Source organism: Mixophyes fleayi, chromosome 7 (assembly GCF_038048845.1).
Source record: "Mixophyes fleayi isolate aMixFle1 chromosome 7, aMixFle1.hap1, whole genome shotgun sequence".
Classification (NCBI taxonomy): domain Eukaryota; kingdom Metazoa; phylum Chordata; class Amphibia; order Anura; family Limnodynastidae; genus Mixophyes; species Mixophyes fleayi.
In genome coordinates, this window is record NC_134408.1 from 119,864,951 (window position 1) to 119,883,430 (window position 18,480).

Genomic DNA, 18,480 nt, shown 5'->3' on the forward strand with positions numbered 1-18,480 from the left:
AGAGGCACCAACTATTGTTATTGATTCAGCCGTCAAAGAAGGCTTAACAGTTAAAGCAGGAGATACCATTGTCATGACTGCTACAAGCATCCTTGGCAAACCACCTCCAACATCTGTATGGTCCAAAGCAGGAAAGGACTTCAAGCCTTCTGATATTGTGCAAATTGAAACAGGTCCAACATCATCCACACTTACTGTTAAATATGCATCACGTAAAGATTCTGGAGAGTACACAATTACTGCCAGCAATCCTTTTGGCACAAAAGAAGAACATGTACATGTTAAAGTTTTAGATGTTCCTGGTCCCCCAGGACCTATTGATGTCAGTAATGTATCTGCAGAAAAAGCTACACTCAATTGGACACCTCCTGCCGAAGATGGAGGTTCACCGATTACCTCTTACACTCTAGAAAAGAGAGAAACCAGTCGATTACTTTGGACACTGGTGGCTGAAAATATTCAGTCTTGCAGACACGTCATTAGCAAGCTCATCCAAGGAAATGAGTATGTTTTCCGTGTCTCTGCTGTAAACCACTACGGAGTGGGTGAACCTGTACAGTCTGAACCAGTTAAGATGGTGGATCGTTTTGGTAAGCTATAATTCTATAATTACAAGTGTAATATCTATAATTAGTAGCTCAATTGCTGAGTTTTATGCTATACTTACATGTCATTGTATTACATCAGGTCCTCCTGGTCCGCCTGGAAAACCAGAAGCAACAAATGTGACCAAGGAAACTGTGACCATAACATGGAAGCGCCCAGCTGATGATGGTGGTAGCGAAATCACTGGTTATTATGTTGAAAGAAAAGAAAAGAAAGGACTTAGATGGGTGAGAGCATCAAAGAAACCGGTTTCTGACCTCAGACTTAAAGTAATTGGACTCACAGAAGGAAATGAGTATGAATTCAGAGTAAGCGCAGAAAACAAAGCTGGCGTTGGACCACCAAGTGATTCTTCCCTTCCAGTTTTAACTAAAGACGTTGCATGTAAGTACTGCGATTTCAGCTCATGTTTGAATAACCACTCCTAAAATATTATTATGTTTTAAGAACATCATTTATAAGAGGGTGGAGAATAGAAATATTTATGTACATTACTTTGGTCATTACTGATTTTACCAAAGGAGCAGAGGAGCTGGTTGTGCTTGAAATGAACAACTAATGTTTTAGAGATAAACACATACATATTATTTATATGAAGACTAAAAATGTACACAAAATGTACTAAAAATGTAACTTGTCAAAGCAAATGACCAATTTGTATTTGTCTGAGATCAAACATTTTTTGCTCAACATATTATTATTTTAATGTTGGACCTTTTTTACCCTTTACAGATCCACCTGGCCCACCCTCTAATCCAAAAATCACTGATACAACAAAATCTACTGCAGCATTGCATTGGGGAAAGCCTCATTATGATGGTGGACTTGACATCATTGGCTACATTGTAGAGCACCAAAAGGAAGGAGAAGAAGAATGGGTTAAAGACACTACCGGCTCAGCACTTAGGATCACTGAGTTTGTTGTGGCCAATCTCCAACCCGGTGGAAAATATAAATTCAGGATTCGTGCAATTAATGCTGCAGGTACTGGGGAACCAGCACAGATTGATGGTGTGGAAATTAAGGACCGTGAAGAGACTCCTGACTTTGAACTTGATGCAGAGCTAAGAAGAACTCTTGTTGTCAGAGCTGGACTAAGCATACGTATATTCGTACCAATCAAAGGACGACCTGCACCTGAGGTCACCTGGATGAAAGGTGACATTCCACTTAAGATACGAGCCAACATTGAGAACACAGAATCATTTTCTTTGCTAATCATTACAGAATGCAACAGATATGATGCAGGAAAATATACAATGAATCTTGAAAATGCAGCTGGAAAGAAATCTGGATTTGTCAATGTCAAAGTCTTAGATACACCAGGACCCCCATCAAACTTGAAAGCCAGAGATGTTACAAAAGACAGCATCACCTTGCAGTGGGATATGCCACTCATAGATGGTGGATCCCGGATTACAAATTACATAGTTGAAAAACGTGAATCTACACGAAAGGCTTATTCAACAATAACAACCAAGTGCCAAAAGTGCTCTCTAAGGATACCCAATTTGGCAGAAGGATGTGAATACTACTTCAGAGTGCTGGCAGAGAATGAGTTTGGAATTGGTGAACCCGCTGAAACAGCAGAGCCAATAAGAGCTTCTGAAGCACCTTCTCCTCCAGAAAGCTTAAATATTATGGACATTACCAAGAACAGTGTGAGCCTTGCTTGGCCAAAACCAGAGCATGATGGTGGCAGCAAAATTACAGGCTATGTTATTGAAGCACAGCGGAAGGGTTCTGATCAATGGACACACATTGCAACTGTTAAAGCTTTGGACTATGTAGTGAAAAACCTCAATGAAAATGAGGAATATGTGTTCCAAATTATGGCTGTCAATAGTGCAGGAAGAAGTGATCCAAGGGAAAGCAGGCCTGTGATTGTTAAAGAACAGTTGATGCTTCCAGAATTTGACTTGCGTGGCATTCATCAAAAGTCTGTTCTTGCTATAGCTGGAGACAACATTAAAGTTGAAATCCCTGTTCTTGGAAGACCGAAACCCACTGTTACATGGAAAAAGGGAGAGCAACTTCTTAAAGAAACTCAGAGAGTTAATGTGGAACGTACAGCAACTGCAACCATCTTAAATATCAATGAATGCAAAAGAAATGATTCTGGAAAATATACTTTGGCAGCTAAAAATATTGTTGGAGAGATAAGTGATATAATTACTGTTCATGTACATGATATTCCTGGAATTCCAACAGGACCAATCAAATTTGATGAAATTTCATCTGACTTTGTTACCTTGTCTTGGGATCCCCCTGAGAATGATGGTGGTGTTCCAATAAACAACTATATTGTGGAAGTACGTGAAACTAACAGTACTACTTGGACTGAATTAGCATCTACTGTGATACGCACAACATTTAAAGCTACAAAACTTACAACAGGATTGGAGTATCAATTCCGGGTCAAAGCTCAAAACAGATATGGAACTGGCCCAGCTCTCACCTCAGAGTCTGTAGTTGCTGCTTATCCATTTAAGATTCCTGGGCCTCCAGGTACACCTCAAGTTATTGCTGTTACAAAGGATTCAATGACCATCAGCTGGAATGAACCTGTTACTGATGGTGGAAGCCCAATTCTAGGCTATCATATTGAAAGAAAAGAGAGAAACAGTATCCTGTGGCAGACAATCAGCAAGGCTCTTGTAGTAGGAAATATATATAAATCCTCAGGTCTTACCGATGGTATTGCATATGAATTCCGTGTTGTGGCAGAAAATATTGCTGGCAAGGGCAAACCAAGTAAGTCTTCTGAGCCAACATTTGCCCTGGATCCAATTGACTCACCAGGAAAACCAGTTGCTATCAATATTACCAGACACTCAGTGACACTACAGTGGACAAAACCAGAATACAATGGAGGATTTAAGATCACTGGATACACAGTTGAGAAAAGAGATCTTCCTAATGGTCGTTGGCTGAAGGCTAACTTTGGTAACATTCTAGAGACCGAGTTTACTGTTAGTGGATTAACAGAAAATTCTGAATACGAGTTTAGGATCATTGCAAGAAATGCTGCTGGTGCTGTCAGCCAGCCATCGGAACCATCAGATGCAATAATCTGCAGAGATGATATAGAAGAGCCAAGAATAATGGTTGATGCAAAGTTTAAAGATGTTATCATTCTGAAAGCTGGTGAAGTTTTCAGACTCGATGCTGACATTTCTGGACGTCCAATTCCCACACTGTCTTGGACAAAAGAAGGCAAAGACCTTGAGGACACAGCAAAATTAGAAATAAAAGTAGCAGATTTCTCAACTGCTTTGATAAATAAAGACTCAGCAAGAAAAGATAGTGGCGCATATACACTTATGGCTTCAAATCCTGGCGGATTTGCTAAACATGTATTTAATGTTAAAGTTCTTGATAGACCAGGCCCATGTGAAGGCCCACTAGCTGTAAGTGATGTCACATCTGAAAAATGTGTCATTTCATGGTTGCCACCATCAGATGATGGAGGTGCAAAGATAGATCACTATGTTGTGGAAAAACGTGAAACCAGCAGATTGGCTTGGACAAATGTTGCTGCAGATGTCCAAGTTACAAAATTCAAGGTTACCAAACTCCTGAAAGGAAATGAATATATATTCCGTGTTATGGCTGTCAACAAGTATGGAGTTGGAGAAGTTTTGGAATCAGAACCAACCCTTGCAGTTAATCCATATGTTCCACCTGATCCACCTAAAACCCCTGAGGTAACAACCGTTACAAAAGACTCTATGATTGTTTGCTGGGGACACCCTGAGTCTGATGGAGGAAGTCCAATTTCAAACTATGTGGTAGAACGTCGTGACAAAGCTGGCCTCCGATGGGTTAAATGCAACAAACGAGTCCTTACGGATTTGCGATACAAAGTTTCTGGCCTCACAGAAGGCCATGAGTATGAGTTTAGAATAATGGCTGAAAATGCAGCTGGATTTAGTAAACCAAGCCAATGTAGCCCATTCTACAAGGCATGTGACACAGTGTTCAAACCTGGCCCACCTGGAAATCCTAGAGTTCTAGACACCAGCAAATCTTCCATCACAATTGCTTGGAATAAACCGGTATATGATGGTGGCTCAGAAATAACAGGCTACAATGTGGAAATATCTTTACCTGAGGAAGATGAATGGAAAGTTGTAACACCACTTGCTGGACTTAAAGCTACTTCCTTTACTATCACAGGTCTTAAAGAAAATCAAGAATATAAAATTCAGATATATGCTTTAAATTCTGAAGGAGCTGGCGAGCCGGTTCTTGTCCCTGGATCACCAAAGGCTGAAGAAAGAATGCTACCGCCTGAGATTGAATTAGATGCTGAACTACGTAAAGTTATTAGCATCAGAGCTTGCTGCACTTTACGGTTGTTTGTCCCAATTAAAGGAAGACCTGCACCAGAAGTTAAATGGACAAGAGAAAATGGTGAACCTATAGAAAGAGCAAGCATTGAATCAACAACTTCTTATACTCTACTAGTTGTGGAAAATGTAAACAGGTTTGACAGTGGCAAATATATGCTTACAATAGAAAATAGCTCAGGAAGTAAGTCAGCCTTTGTGAATGTTAGAGTGCTAGATACACCAGGCGCACCTCAAGATCTGAAAATAAAGGAAATCACTAAATCATCTGTTACATTAACTTGGGACGCTCCACTCATCGATGGTGGATCTAAAATTAAGAATTATATAGTAGAAAAACGTGAGTCAACAAGAAAAGCATATTCAACAGTGACAGCTAATTGTCACAAGACCAGCTGGAAAATAGACCAGTTGCAAGAAGGTTGTAATTACTACTTTAGAGTTCTTGCAGAAAATGAATATGGAATTGGATTACCTGTGGAATCACCAGAATCTGTTAAAGTATCAGAAAGACCACTACCTCCAGGCAAGATCACTTTGGAAGATGTGACAAGAAACAGTGTTTCTCTCTCTTGGGAAAAACCAGAGCATGACGGTGGAAGCAGAATTTTGGGGTATATTGTAGAGATGCAAAGCAAAGGTAGTGAGAAATGGGCAACATGTACAACTGTAAAGACAACAGAAGCCAAAATAAGTGGATTGATACAAGGAGAAGAATACATGTTCCGTGTATCAGCTCAAAACGACAAAGGAATCAGTGATCCACGACAGCTTGGAGTACCAGTGGTTGCTAAAGATCTTGTGATTGCACCAGCATTCAAGCTTTTGTTTAACACATTTAGTGTTTTGGCTGGAGAAGACCTTAAAGTTGATGTCCCATTCATTGCACGTCCTAAGCCATCTGTTACATGGCATAAAGATAATTTACCACTGAAACAGACAACACGAGTTAATGCAGAAAATACAGAAAGCAACTCTTTGCTTATAATTAAAGAGGCTTCTAAAGAGGATGTTGGGCAATATTCAGTAAAACTTGCCAATTCTGCAGGGGAGGCTACTGAACAGCTCAGCATTATTGTTCTTGACAAGCCAGAACCTCCAACAGGTCCAGTAAAAATTGATGAAGTGACAGCTGACAGTATTACTCTTTCATGGGAACCTCCAAAATATGATGGTGGGAGCTCTATCAATAATTACATTGTAGAAAAACGTGACACATCAACAACAGTTTGGCAAATTGTATCTGCAACTGTGGCAAGAACCACCATAAAGGCCACAAGACTGAAAACAGGAAGTGAATATCAGTTCAGAATTGCAGCTGAAAACAGATATGGAAAGAGTGGATATTTAGTATCTGAAGCAGTTATTGCTCAATACCCATACAAGCTCCCTGGACCACCCGGAACACCATTTGTATCTGCAGTTACTAAGGATAGTATGGTTATACAATGGAATGAACCTGTAAATGATGGCGGTAGCAGGATCCTTGGATATCACGTTGAAAGCAAAGAAAGAAACAGTATTCTTTGGGTGAAACTGAATAAAACTATACTCCCAGACACAAAAATTAAGACAACAAACATTGAAGAAGGTATTGAATATGAATTTAGAGTTTATGCTGAGAATATTGTAGGCATTGGCAAGTCAAGTAAAGTATCTGAATGCTATGTGGCCCGAGACCCATGTGATCCACCTGGACGTCCTGAAGCTATAATAGTCACAAGAAATTCAGTCACACTTCAGTGGACAAAACCAGAATATGATGGTGGTAGCAAGATAACGGGCTACATTGTTGAGAAGAAAGAACTACCTGATGGTCGTTGGATGAAGGCTAGCTTTACAAATGTAATTGAAACTCAGTTTGCAGTTAGTGGACTAGTTGAAGATCAAAGATATGAATTCCGTGTTATTGCAAGAAATGCTGCTGGAATATTCAGTGAACCTTCTGAAAGCACTGGGCCTATTACAGCAAGAGATGAAGTAGAGCCACCTCGTGTAAGCATGGATCCAAAATACAGGGAACTCATAACAGTAAATGCTGGTGAAACATTTAAGATTGATGCAGATGTCCATGGCAAGCCAATACCATCTATTCAGTGGTTTAAGGCAGGTGAAGAGCTCATAAATACAGCTAGACTAGAAATTAAGAGTACCGACTTCTTCACATCTTTAAGTGTGAAAGAGGCAATCAGAGTGGACAGTGGCCAATACATTCTACTGCTGAAAAATGTTGCTGGTGAAAAATCTGTTCCTGTTAATGTTAAAGTTCTTGATAGACCAGGACCTCCTGAAGGACCAATCACTATCTCTGGTGTTACAGCTGAAAAATGTTCATTATCATGGAAACCTCCAAAGCAAGATGGCGGTAGTGATATTGACCACTATATTGTAGAGAGAAGAGAAACCAGTCGCTTAGTATGGACAGTTGTTGATTCAAATGTGCAAACTCTCAGCTGCAAAGTAACCAAACTTTTGGAAGGAAATGAATATATTTTCCGTATCATGGCTGTAAACAAATATGGTGTTGGAGAACCACTTGAATCAGAAGCAGTCAGTGCAAAGAATCCATTTGTTGTTCCACAAGCGCCAAAAGCTCCTGAGGTTACAGCAGTCACCAAGGACTCTATGATTGTTGTTTGGGAACGACCATCATTTGATGGTGGCAGTGAAATTGTTGGTTATGTTGTCGAAAAGCGTGACAAAGAAGGCATACGTTGGGTGAGATGCAACAAGCGATTGGTCAGTGAATTACGATTCAGAGTAACTGGTCTTGTTGAATCACATCTATACGAATTCAGAATTTCTGCAGAAAATGCTGCTGGACTAAGTGAGCCAAGTCAACCTTCCACTTATTACAAGGCTTCTGACCCTATTTATAAACCTGGCCCTCCAAACAATCCAAAAGCAGTAGATGTTACAAGATCTTCTGTAATCCTTTCATGGGGCAAGCCAATCTATGATGGTGGATGTGAAATCCAAGGCTACATTGTTGAGAAGTGCGATGTCAGCATAGATGAATGGTCTATGTGCACTCCAGCAACTGGCATCAAGGAAACTCGAAGTGAAGTTGAAAAACTTGTGGAAAAGCATGAATATAAGTTCCGTATATGTGCAGTAAATAAGGCTGGTGTTGGAGATCATGCTGATGTCCCTGCTTCAATTATTGTTGAAGAGAAACTGGAGATACCAGACCTTGATCTAGATCCAGAACTGAGGAAAATTGTTAATGTAAGGGCTGGTGGTTCACTGAGACTGTTTATTCCTTTTAGAGGACGTCCAGCACCAGAAGTAAAGTGGGGAAAAGTTGATGGCGAAATCAGAGAAACAGCCCAGATTGATGTTACAAGCAGCTTCACTACACTTGTCTTGGATAATGTTAATAGATTTGATTCTGGAAAATATACTCTAACATTGGAAAACAGCAGTGGCACTAAATCTGCCTTTATAAGTGTGAGAGTTTTGGATACACCAAGTGCCCCAATAAACCTTAAAATAAAGGATATCACTAAAGACTCTGTCTCTCTAGCATGGGAACCTCCTGCATTGGATGGTGGAGCTAAGATAAAGAACTACATAATTGAAAAACGAGAAAGCACAAGAAAAGCGTATGCTGCTGTTGCAACAAATTGTCATAAGACTTCATGGAAAATAGACCAGCTTCAAGAAGGTTGCAGTTACTACTTCAGGGTAACAGCTGAGAATGAATATGGAATTGGCGTTCCTGCCGAAATTGCTGAACCTGTGAAGGTTTCTGAGGTTCCACAACCTCCAGGAAAAATAACAGTACTTGACGTGACCAGAAACAGTGTATCTTTATCATGGCTAAAACCTGAACATGATGGTGGCAGCAAAATAATTCAGTACATTGTCGAAATGCAAGCTAAAGGAAGTGAGAAATGGTCAGACTGTGCCCGTGTCAAAGCACTTGAAGCAGTGATAACAAACTTAACTCAGGGAGGTGAATATCTCTTCAGAGTAATTGCAGTAAATGAGAAGGGAAAGAGTGACCCCAGATCTCTTGCGGTTCCAGTGGTTGCTAAAGACCTGGTGATAGAGCCAGATGTACGACCAGCATTTAGTAATTACAGTGTTCAAGTTGGACATGATTTGAAGATTGAAGTGCCTATATCTGGAAGACCAAAGCCAACAATCACTTGGACAAAGGATGGCCAGGCTCTCAAGCAGACCACTAGAGTAAATGCTACTGATACAGCACACCATACTGTATTGGTTATTAAGGAAACAAATAAGGATGATGCGGGCATGTATGCAATTACAGTCTCCAATGTTATTGGACAGAAAGTAGCATCTATTGAAATTATAACACTTGACAAGCCTGATCCACCAAGTGGCCCAGTGAAGTTTGATGAAGTGAGTGCTGATAGTATAACATTATCTTGGAATCCTCCAACATACACTGGTGGCTGTCAAATAACAAATTACATTGTTGAAAAGAGAGATACAACTACCACACTTTGGGAGACTGTTTCAGCAACTATTGCTAGAACTACACTCAAGGTATCAAAATTGAAAACTGGCACAGAGTACCAGTTCAAGATATTTGCTGAAAACAGATATGGAAGAAGCTTTGGACTGGATTCTGAACCAGTGATAGCCCAATATCCATACAAGGAACCTGGGCCACCAGGCACACCATCAGCAGCAACAATAACAAAAGATAGCATAGTTGTACAATGGCATGAACCAATTAATGATGGTGGAAGTAAAGTAATTGGCTACCATCTTGAACGAAAAGAGAGAAACAGCATAATGTGGGCAAAGGTAAATAAAACAATTATTCCTGACACATACTTCAAGACCATCAATCTTGAGGAAGGCATAGAGTATGAATTTAGAGTGTATGCTGAAAATATAGTTGGCATTGGCAAACCAAGCAAAGTTTCAGAGTGCTACTTTGCCCGAGACCCTTGTGACCCTCCCGGTTGCCCAGAGCCAATAATTGTTACAAGAAATGCCATTACCCTAAACTGGAAAAAACCAGAGTATGATGGTGGCAGCATGATAACTGGCTATGTTGTTGAAAAGCGTGATCTGCCGGAAGGTCGCTGGATGAAAGCCAGCTTTACAAATGTCATTGAAACACAATTTACTGTAACTGGGCTAACTGAAGACCAGAGATATGAGTTCCGAGTTATTGCAAGGAACTCTGCTGGAACCATTAGCAAACCTTCAGATAGTACAGGACCCATAACAGCTAAGGATGAAGTAGAACCTCCACGAGTTTCAATGGATCCAAAATATAAAGACACGATTGTTGTTAATGCTGGAGACACATTTAAACTTGATGCTGATGTGCATGGAAAACCAATTCCTACAATTCAGTGGTTCAAGGGCGATAAAGAAGTTGAGGATTCAGCTAGGTGTGAGATTAAGAACACTGATTTCAAGGCCCTTATTGTTGTCAAAGATGCCATTAGAATTGATGGTGGGCAATACATTTTACAAGCCTCTAATGTTGCAGGAACCAAATCAATTCCTATTCAAGTGAAAGTACTGGACCGGCCTGGACCTCCAGAAGGGCCAGTTCATGTTACTGGAGTTACAGCAGATAAATGTTCTCTGGCATGGGGTCCTCCCCAACATGATGGTGGAAGTGATATTTCTCACTATGTCATTGAAAAACGGGAAACAAGTCGCCTTGCTTGGACTGTTGTTGCATCTGAAGTAGTAACTACATCTCTAAAAGTAACAAAACTCTTGGAAGGCAATGAATACATCTTCCGCATCTTGGCTGTAAATAAATATGGTGTTGGTGAACCATTAGAATCTGTACCAGTTTTAATGAAAAATCCATTTGTGCTTCCTGGTGCCCCCAAGGCACTTGAAGTAACTAATATTGCAAAGGACTCCTTGACTGTCTGTTGGAGCAGACCAGATAATGATGGTGGTAGTGAAATCATTGGCTACATTGTAGAAAAACGAGACAGAGCTGGCATTAGATGGACCAAGTGCAACAAACGCAGGGTTACAGATTTAAGATTCAGAGTTACTGGATTAACAGAAGATCATGAATATGAGTTCAGAGTATCTGCTGAAAATGCTGCAGGAATTGGAGAAGCAAGCCAAGCTATAGCATACTTTAAAGCATGTGATCCTATATTCAAACCTGGACCACCTTCAAACCCACATGTTGTTGATACATCTAAAAATTCTATTACTGTTATTTGGGGTAAGCCAATTTATGATGGTGGAAGTGAAATCCAAGGATACATTGTAGAGATCTGCAAAGGAGATGAAGAAGAATGGACAGTGTGTACCCCCCAGACAGGTCTACAAGTAACTAAATATGAGATCACTAAACTTATTGAACATCAACAATACCAAGTTCGCATCTGTGCTATAAATAAGGCTGGTGTAGGTGAGGCTGCACGAGTACCAGGAACTGTGAAACCAGAAGACAAGCTTGAAGCTCCTGAGATAGATCTTGATTCTGAACTACGAAAGGGAATTTTGGTTAGAGCTGGAGGAAATGTTAGAATTCAAATTCCATTTAATGGAAGACCTGCTCCAGAAATAAGCTGGTCAAAAGAAGATGGAGAACTCACTGAAAAGTCCCAAATTGAAAGAGGTGTCAATTATACTCAGCTTTCAATAGATAATTGTGATAGAAATGATGCTGGAAAGTACATTCTTAAGCTGGAAAATAGCAGTGGCTCAAAGTCTGCTTTTGTGACTGTTAAGGTGCTTGATACACCAGGAGCCCCAATAAACCTACTTGTGAAAGACATCAAGAAAGATTCAGTCACACTTACATGGGAACCTCCACTCATTGATGGTGGTGCCAAAATCAAGAACTATGTTATTGACAAGCGAGAATCAACCAGAAAAGCTTACGCAAATGTTACAGCCAAATGCAGCAAAACAAGTTACAAGGTTGAAAATCTTACAGAAGGAGGTGTATATTACTTTAGAGTTATGGCTGAAAATGAGTACGGCGTTGGTCTACCAGTGGAAACAGTCGATGCAGTAAAAGCCTCAGAAGCACCTTTGCCACCTGGAAAAATCACCCTTACTGATGTAACCCAAAGAAGTGTATCCCTTATTTGGGAGAAACCTGAGCATGATGGTGGTAGCAGAATTATAGGTTATTTAGTGGAATCACAACCAAAGGGGATCGAAAAATGGAGCATTGCCTCTGAAACAAAAACATGCAGTGCTGTTGTTTCTGGTTTAAGTCCAGGACAAGAATATTCTTTCAGAGTTCTTGCTTATAATGAAAAAGGAAAGAGTGATCCAAGGGTACTTGGCATTCCTGTAATAGCGAAGGACTTGACTATTGAGCCAAGTTTAAAACTGATGTTTAATTCTTATAATGTACAAGCTGGAGAAGATCTGAAGGTTGACATTCCAGTTATAGGCAGGCCCAAACCAAACATAACTTGGACCAAAGATGGCCAAGCACTGAAACAGACAACTAGAGTTAATGTTGAAGACACTCCAATATCAACAGTCTTGCATATCAAAGAAAGCAATAAAGATGATTTTGGAAAGTATACAGTCACAGCAACAAATATTGCTGGCACAGCAACTGAAAATATTAGTATTATTATTCTTGACAAGCCTGGCCCACCAAAAGGACCTGTACAATTTGATGAAATTAGTTCCAACTATGTGGTGTTTTCATGGGATGCACCAGAGTATACAGGCGGCTGTCAAATAAACAACTACATAGTGGAAAAACGTGATACAACCACAACCACATGGCAGACAGTATCAGCAACAGTTGCAAGGACAACCATTAAAGTGACAAAACTCACAACTGGTGCAGAGTATCAATTTAGAATTTATGCTGAGAATAGGTATGGAAAGAGTACACATCTGGATTCTTCCGCAATTATTGTACAATATCCCTACAAAGAACCAGGGCCACCAGGAACTCCATTTGTGGCATCACTTTCTAAGGACCACATGATTGTGCAGTGGAATGAACCTGTAAATGATGGAGGAAGCAAAGTTCTTGGCTACCATGTGGAACGCAAAGAGAAAAATAGTATTCTTTGGTCCAAACTAAATAAGACTCTTCTTCAGGACACAAAATTAAAAACTAATGGCCTTGAAGAGGGCCTGGAATATGAATTCAGAGTATATGCTGAGAACATTGTTGGCATTGGTAAATCTAGCAAAGTATCTGAGTGTTATGTTGCCCGTGATCCTTGTGATCCACCTGGTCGTCCAGAAGCTATTGTCATTACTAGAAATTATGTCACTCTTCACTGGACAAAACCAGAATATGATGGCGGCAGTAAAATAACAGGTTATATTGTAGAAAAGAAGGAATTACCTGATGGTCGCTGGATGAAAGCCAGCTTTACAAATGTGCTAGAAACGGAGTTCACTGCAACAGGTCTTACAGAGGATGATAGATATGAATTTAGAGTTATAGCAAGGAATGCTGCTGGAAACTTTAGTGAGCCATCAGAAAGCACTGGACCTATCACTGCAAGAGATGAAATTGATGCACCAAAAGCATCTCTGGATCCAAAGTACAAAGATGTGATTGTTGTCAATGCTGGAGATACTTTTGTTCTTGAAGCCGACATCCATGGCAAACCAATTCCAGACATCACCTGGTCAAAAGATGGAAAAGACCTTGAGACAACAACAGCACGAACAGAAATTAAATCCACTATTCAGAGAACAACATTAATTGTTAAAGACTGTATTCGAGTAGATGGTGGTCAGTATATACTGAACCTCAGCAATGTAGGTGGAACAAAATCCATTCCTATTACAGTCAAAGTTCTTGATCGTCCTGGTCCTCCAGAAGGTCCATTAAAAGTTACAGGTGTAACAGCAGACAAGTGTTACTTGGCATGGGGCCCACCTGCACAGGACGGTGGTGCAAATATCTCACATTACAACATTGAAAAGAGAGAAACAAGTAGACTGTCCTGGACTCAAGTTGCTTCAGATGTACAAGCACTTAGTCACAAAGTCACCAAACTCCTAACAGGAAATGAATACATTTTCCGTGTTGTTGCTGTAAACAAATATGGAATTGGAGAGCCCCTTGAATCTGAACCAGTTCTGGCTCGCAATCCATATAAGCCTCCTAGTGCACCTACAATACCAGAGGTTTCAGCAATTACAAAGGATTCTATGGTGGTAACTTGGGGCCGGCCACAAGATAATGGCGGTGCAGAGATAGAAGGGTATATTCTTGAAAAACGTGACAAAGATGGTATTAGATGGACAAAGTGTAACAAGAAAAGATTAACTGATTTACGGCTTAGAGTAACTGGCCTAACAGATGGACATTTCTATGAATTTAGAGTCTCAGCAGAAAATGCAGCAGGAGTTGGAGAAGTAAGCGAACCATCTACTTTCTATCGGGCATGTGATGCTATCTATCCACCTGGTCCACCAAATAATCCAAAAATAACAGACACATCTAGATCATCTGTGTCTCTTGCTTGGAGCAAACCTGTTTATGATGGTGGTGCACCAGTATTAGGTTATGTTATAGAATTTAAAGAATCAGCAGCAGATGAATGGACTACTGTTACACCACCAACAGGATTACAAGGTAAACAATTTACTGTAACAAAACTAAAAGAAAATGCAGAATATTGCTTCCGTATTTGTGCCATCAACTCTGAAGGAGTAGGAGAACCTGCAGCTATTCCAGGAACAGTGGTTGCTGCTGATAAGTTAGAGCCTCCTGAAATAGAACTTGATGCTGATTTGAGAAAGACTGTTACTGTTCGGGCTGGCGGAAGCCTACGATTGTTTGTCACAATCAAAGGAAGACCTGAACCTGAAGTAAAATGGGAAAAAGCAGATGACAAACTTACTGAAAGAGCCATAATTGAAGTTACAAGCTCATATACAATGTTGGTTATTGACAATGTTAACAGATTTGATAGTGGAAGATACAACTTAACATTGGAAAATAATAGTGGCTCAAAATCAGCTTTTGTCAATGTTAGAGTACTTGACTCACCAAGTGCCCCTGAAAAGTTGACAGTCAAAGAAATCAAAAAAGATTCAGTGACATTGTCTTGGGAGCCACCACTTATTGATGGAGGATCAAAGATCACAAATTACATTGTTGAAAAACGAGAAGCAACTAGAAAAGCTTATGCAACTGTGACAAGTAATTGTACCAAAAATACATTTAAGATTGAGCAGCTACAGGAAGGATGTGTTTATTATTTCCGTGTTTTGGCTGCCAATGAACATGGTGTTGGCCTACCTGCAAGTACAACAGATCCAATTAAAGTGTCTGAAGCTCCTCTTTCTCCTGGAAGAGTAAGTCTTGTTGATGTTACTCGAAACAGTGCAACTATTTCTTGGGAGAAACCAGAGAGTGATGGAGGTAGTAAAATTACTAGCTACATTGTGGAAATGCAAACAAAAGGAAGTGAAAAATGGAGCACTTGCACTCAGGTGAAGACCCTAGAAGCAACAGTTACTGGTTTGATTACAGGAGAAGAATATACATTCAGAGTAATTGCTGTAAATGAGAAAGGAAAGAGTGATCCAAGACAACTTGGTGTTCCAGTAGTTGCCAAGGATATTGAAATTCAGCCAACAATTGATCTACTATTCAATACTTTCAATGTGAAAGCCGGTGAAGATCTTAAAATCGATGTACCAATCCGAGGAAGACCATCTCCCACCATAACATGGAAGAAAGATGGTCAGCCTTTAAAACAAACAACCAGAGTAAATGTCCAAGTTTCAAAGACCTCTACACTTCTATCTATCAAAGAGGCCTCTAAAGATGATGTTGGACAGTATGAATTAATTGCCTCAAATACTGCAGGTTCAACAACTGCTTCACTTGGTGTAATAGTGCTTGATAAACCAGGACCACCAGGACCTATCAAAATTGATGATGTTAGTGCAGATAGCATTTCATTCTCTTGGAGTGCTCCTGAATATGATGGTGGCTGTCATATAAATAATTACATTGTTGAGAAGAGAGACACAACTACCACATCATGGGAATTAGTGTCAGCAACAGTGGCAAGAACATCTATTAAGGTTCCACGTCTAACAACTGGATCAGAATATCAGTTCCGTGTTTGTGCAGAGAACAGATATGGAAAGAGCCACTATACTGACAGTTCATCAATCATTGTTCAGTATCCATTTAAAACACCAGGACCTCCAGGAACACCTCATGTTCCCCATGCAACAAAAGTTTTTATGATTGTTAGTTGGCAACCTCCAGTAAATGATGGTGGTAGTCAAGTAATTGGATATCACCTGGAGAGAAAAGAAAGAAGCAGCATTCTATGGACAAAAGTAAACAAAAGTCTAATACCTGATACACAACTAAAAGTAACAGGTCTTGAAGAAGGACTATTGTATGAATATCGTGTATATGCTGAAAACATTGCTGGAATTGGCAAGTGCAGTAAATCTTGTGAGCCAGTAGCTGCAAGAGATCCATGTGATCCTCCAGGTCAACCAGAAGTTACTAACATCACAAGAACATCAGTTTCATTGGCCTGGACAAAACCAGGATATGATGGTGGAGCAAAAATTACAGGATACATTATTGAACGAAGAGAGCTACCTGATGGACGATGGCTAAAATGCAACTTCACAAACATCCAAGAAACCTTCTTTGATGTAACAGCTCTCACAGAAGACCAGAGATATGATTTCCGCATTATTGCAAAGAATTCTGCAGGGCTCTTTAGTGAGCCATCTGAATCAACTGGACCCATTACAGTTAAGGATGATGTAGATGCTCCAAGAATAATGATGGATGTTAAATTCAGGGATGTTGTTGTTGTCAAAGCAGGCGAACTCCTTAAAATCAATGCTGATATTGCAGGACGTCCTCATCCTGTAGTTTCATGGACAAAAGATGGAAAAGAGATTGAAGAGAAAGCAAGAGTTGAAATAAGTTCAACAAACAACAGCACTGTGCTTGTAGTTAAAGACTGCATAAGAAGAGATTCAGGCCAATATGTCTTAACACTAAAAAATGTTGCAGGAACAAGGTCCTTAGCTGTAAACTGCAAGGTACTTGATAGACCTGGTCCTCCAGCAGGTCCACTACAAATTGCTGGGGTAACTGCTGAAAAGTGTTCCCTTTCCTGGGGACCTCCTCAAGAAAATGGTGGCGCTGAAATTGACTACTATGTTGTTGAAAAGCGCGAGACCAGTCGCATTGCCTGGACAGTCTGTGAAGCAGAACTGCGAACAACTTCCTGTAAAGTAACAAAACTTCTGAAAGGTAATGAATATGTTTTCAGAGTGATGGGCGTCAACAGATATGGAGTGGGTGAACCACTGGAGAGCGAAGCTATAAAGGCACTAGATCCATATACAGTACCAAATGCACCAAAATCATTGGAGGTCACCAGTGTTACTAAAGATGCTATGACACTTTGTTGGGCAAGACCTGAGAGTGATGGTGGTAGTGAAATATCAGGATATGTAATTGAGAGGCGTGAGAAAAATAGCCTCAGATGGATGCGAGTAAACAAAAAACCTGTTTATGACCTCAGAGTAAAATCTTCTGGCTTACGGGAAGGATGTGAATATGAATATCGTGTCTATGCAGAAAATACTGCTGGCCTCAGTGCCCCAAGTGAGTGTTCACCTTTGGTTCGTGCAGAGGATCCAGTTTTCTTGCCATCTCCACCTTCCAAGCCTAAAATTGTCGACTCAACAAAGACAAGTGTAACAATCGGATGGGTAAAACCACTGTTTGATGGAGGCTCACCGGTTACAGGATATACTGTTGAATGCAAAAAATCTGAGGAAAGTGAATGGACGACAGCTGTGACAAATGTCAGAGGCACAGAGTACACAGTGATTGCACTGACTTCTGGAGCTGAGTACGTATTTAGAGTTAGATCTGTCAACAAGGTTGGCGTTAGTGACCCAAGCGACAGCTCAGAGGCACATATTGTGAAGGAAAGAGAAGAAGAACCAGCATTTGACATTGATAGTGAACTGCGCAAGACACTGATTGTTAAAGCTGGTGGATCATTCACCATGACAGTGCCTTACAGAGGAAAGCCTGTTCCCAATGTCATGTGGAGTAAACCAGATTCTGACCTACGATCTAGAGCTACCATTGATACCACAGATACTCGAACATCACTTTCCATTGAAAAAGCCACAAGAAATGATTCTGGAAAGTACACACTTACTTTGCAGAATATTCTAAACACTGCAACACTGACATTGGTTGTGAAGGTTCTTGACTCTCCTGGACCACCTTCAAACATCATTGTTAAAGACGTAACAAAGGAATCTGCTGTTCTGACCTGGGATGTTCCCGAGAATGATGGTGGTGCACCAGTTAAGAACTACCATATTGAGAAAAGAGAAGCAAGCAAGAAAGCATGGGTATCTATTACAAACAACTGCCATCGTCTTACATACAAAGTCACTGGTCTACAAGAGAGTGGAGTTTACTATTTTAGAATCTCTGGAGAAAATGAGTTTGGCATTGGAGTTCCTGCAGAGACCAAGGAAGGTGTAAAAATAACAGGTTAGTAATGTTCTTATGTAACCAAAAATGACATTC

General features: G+C 40.3%; 1 protein-coding gene across 24 annotated transcripts in view; it reads left to right on the plus strand.

Moving 5' to 3' along the window:
• The window catches only part of TTN (titin), a 252,740-nt gene that overhangs the window by 203,480 nt on the left and 30,780 nt on the right, over positions 1-18,480 (plus strand). For all 24 annotated transcript variants that reach the window (XM_075180515.1, XM_075180537.1, XM_075180524.1 and 21 more), the window contains 3 exons: positions 3-590; positions 688-990; positions 1,339-18,444. In XM_075180515.1, the coding sequence (XP_075036616.1) occupies positions 3-590; positions 688-990; positions 1,339-18,444 (17,997 nt within the window). The remainder of the gene's footprint in view (positions 1-2; positions 591-687; positions 991-1,338; positions 18,445-18,480) is intronic.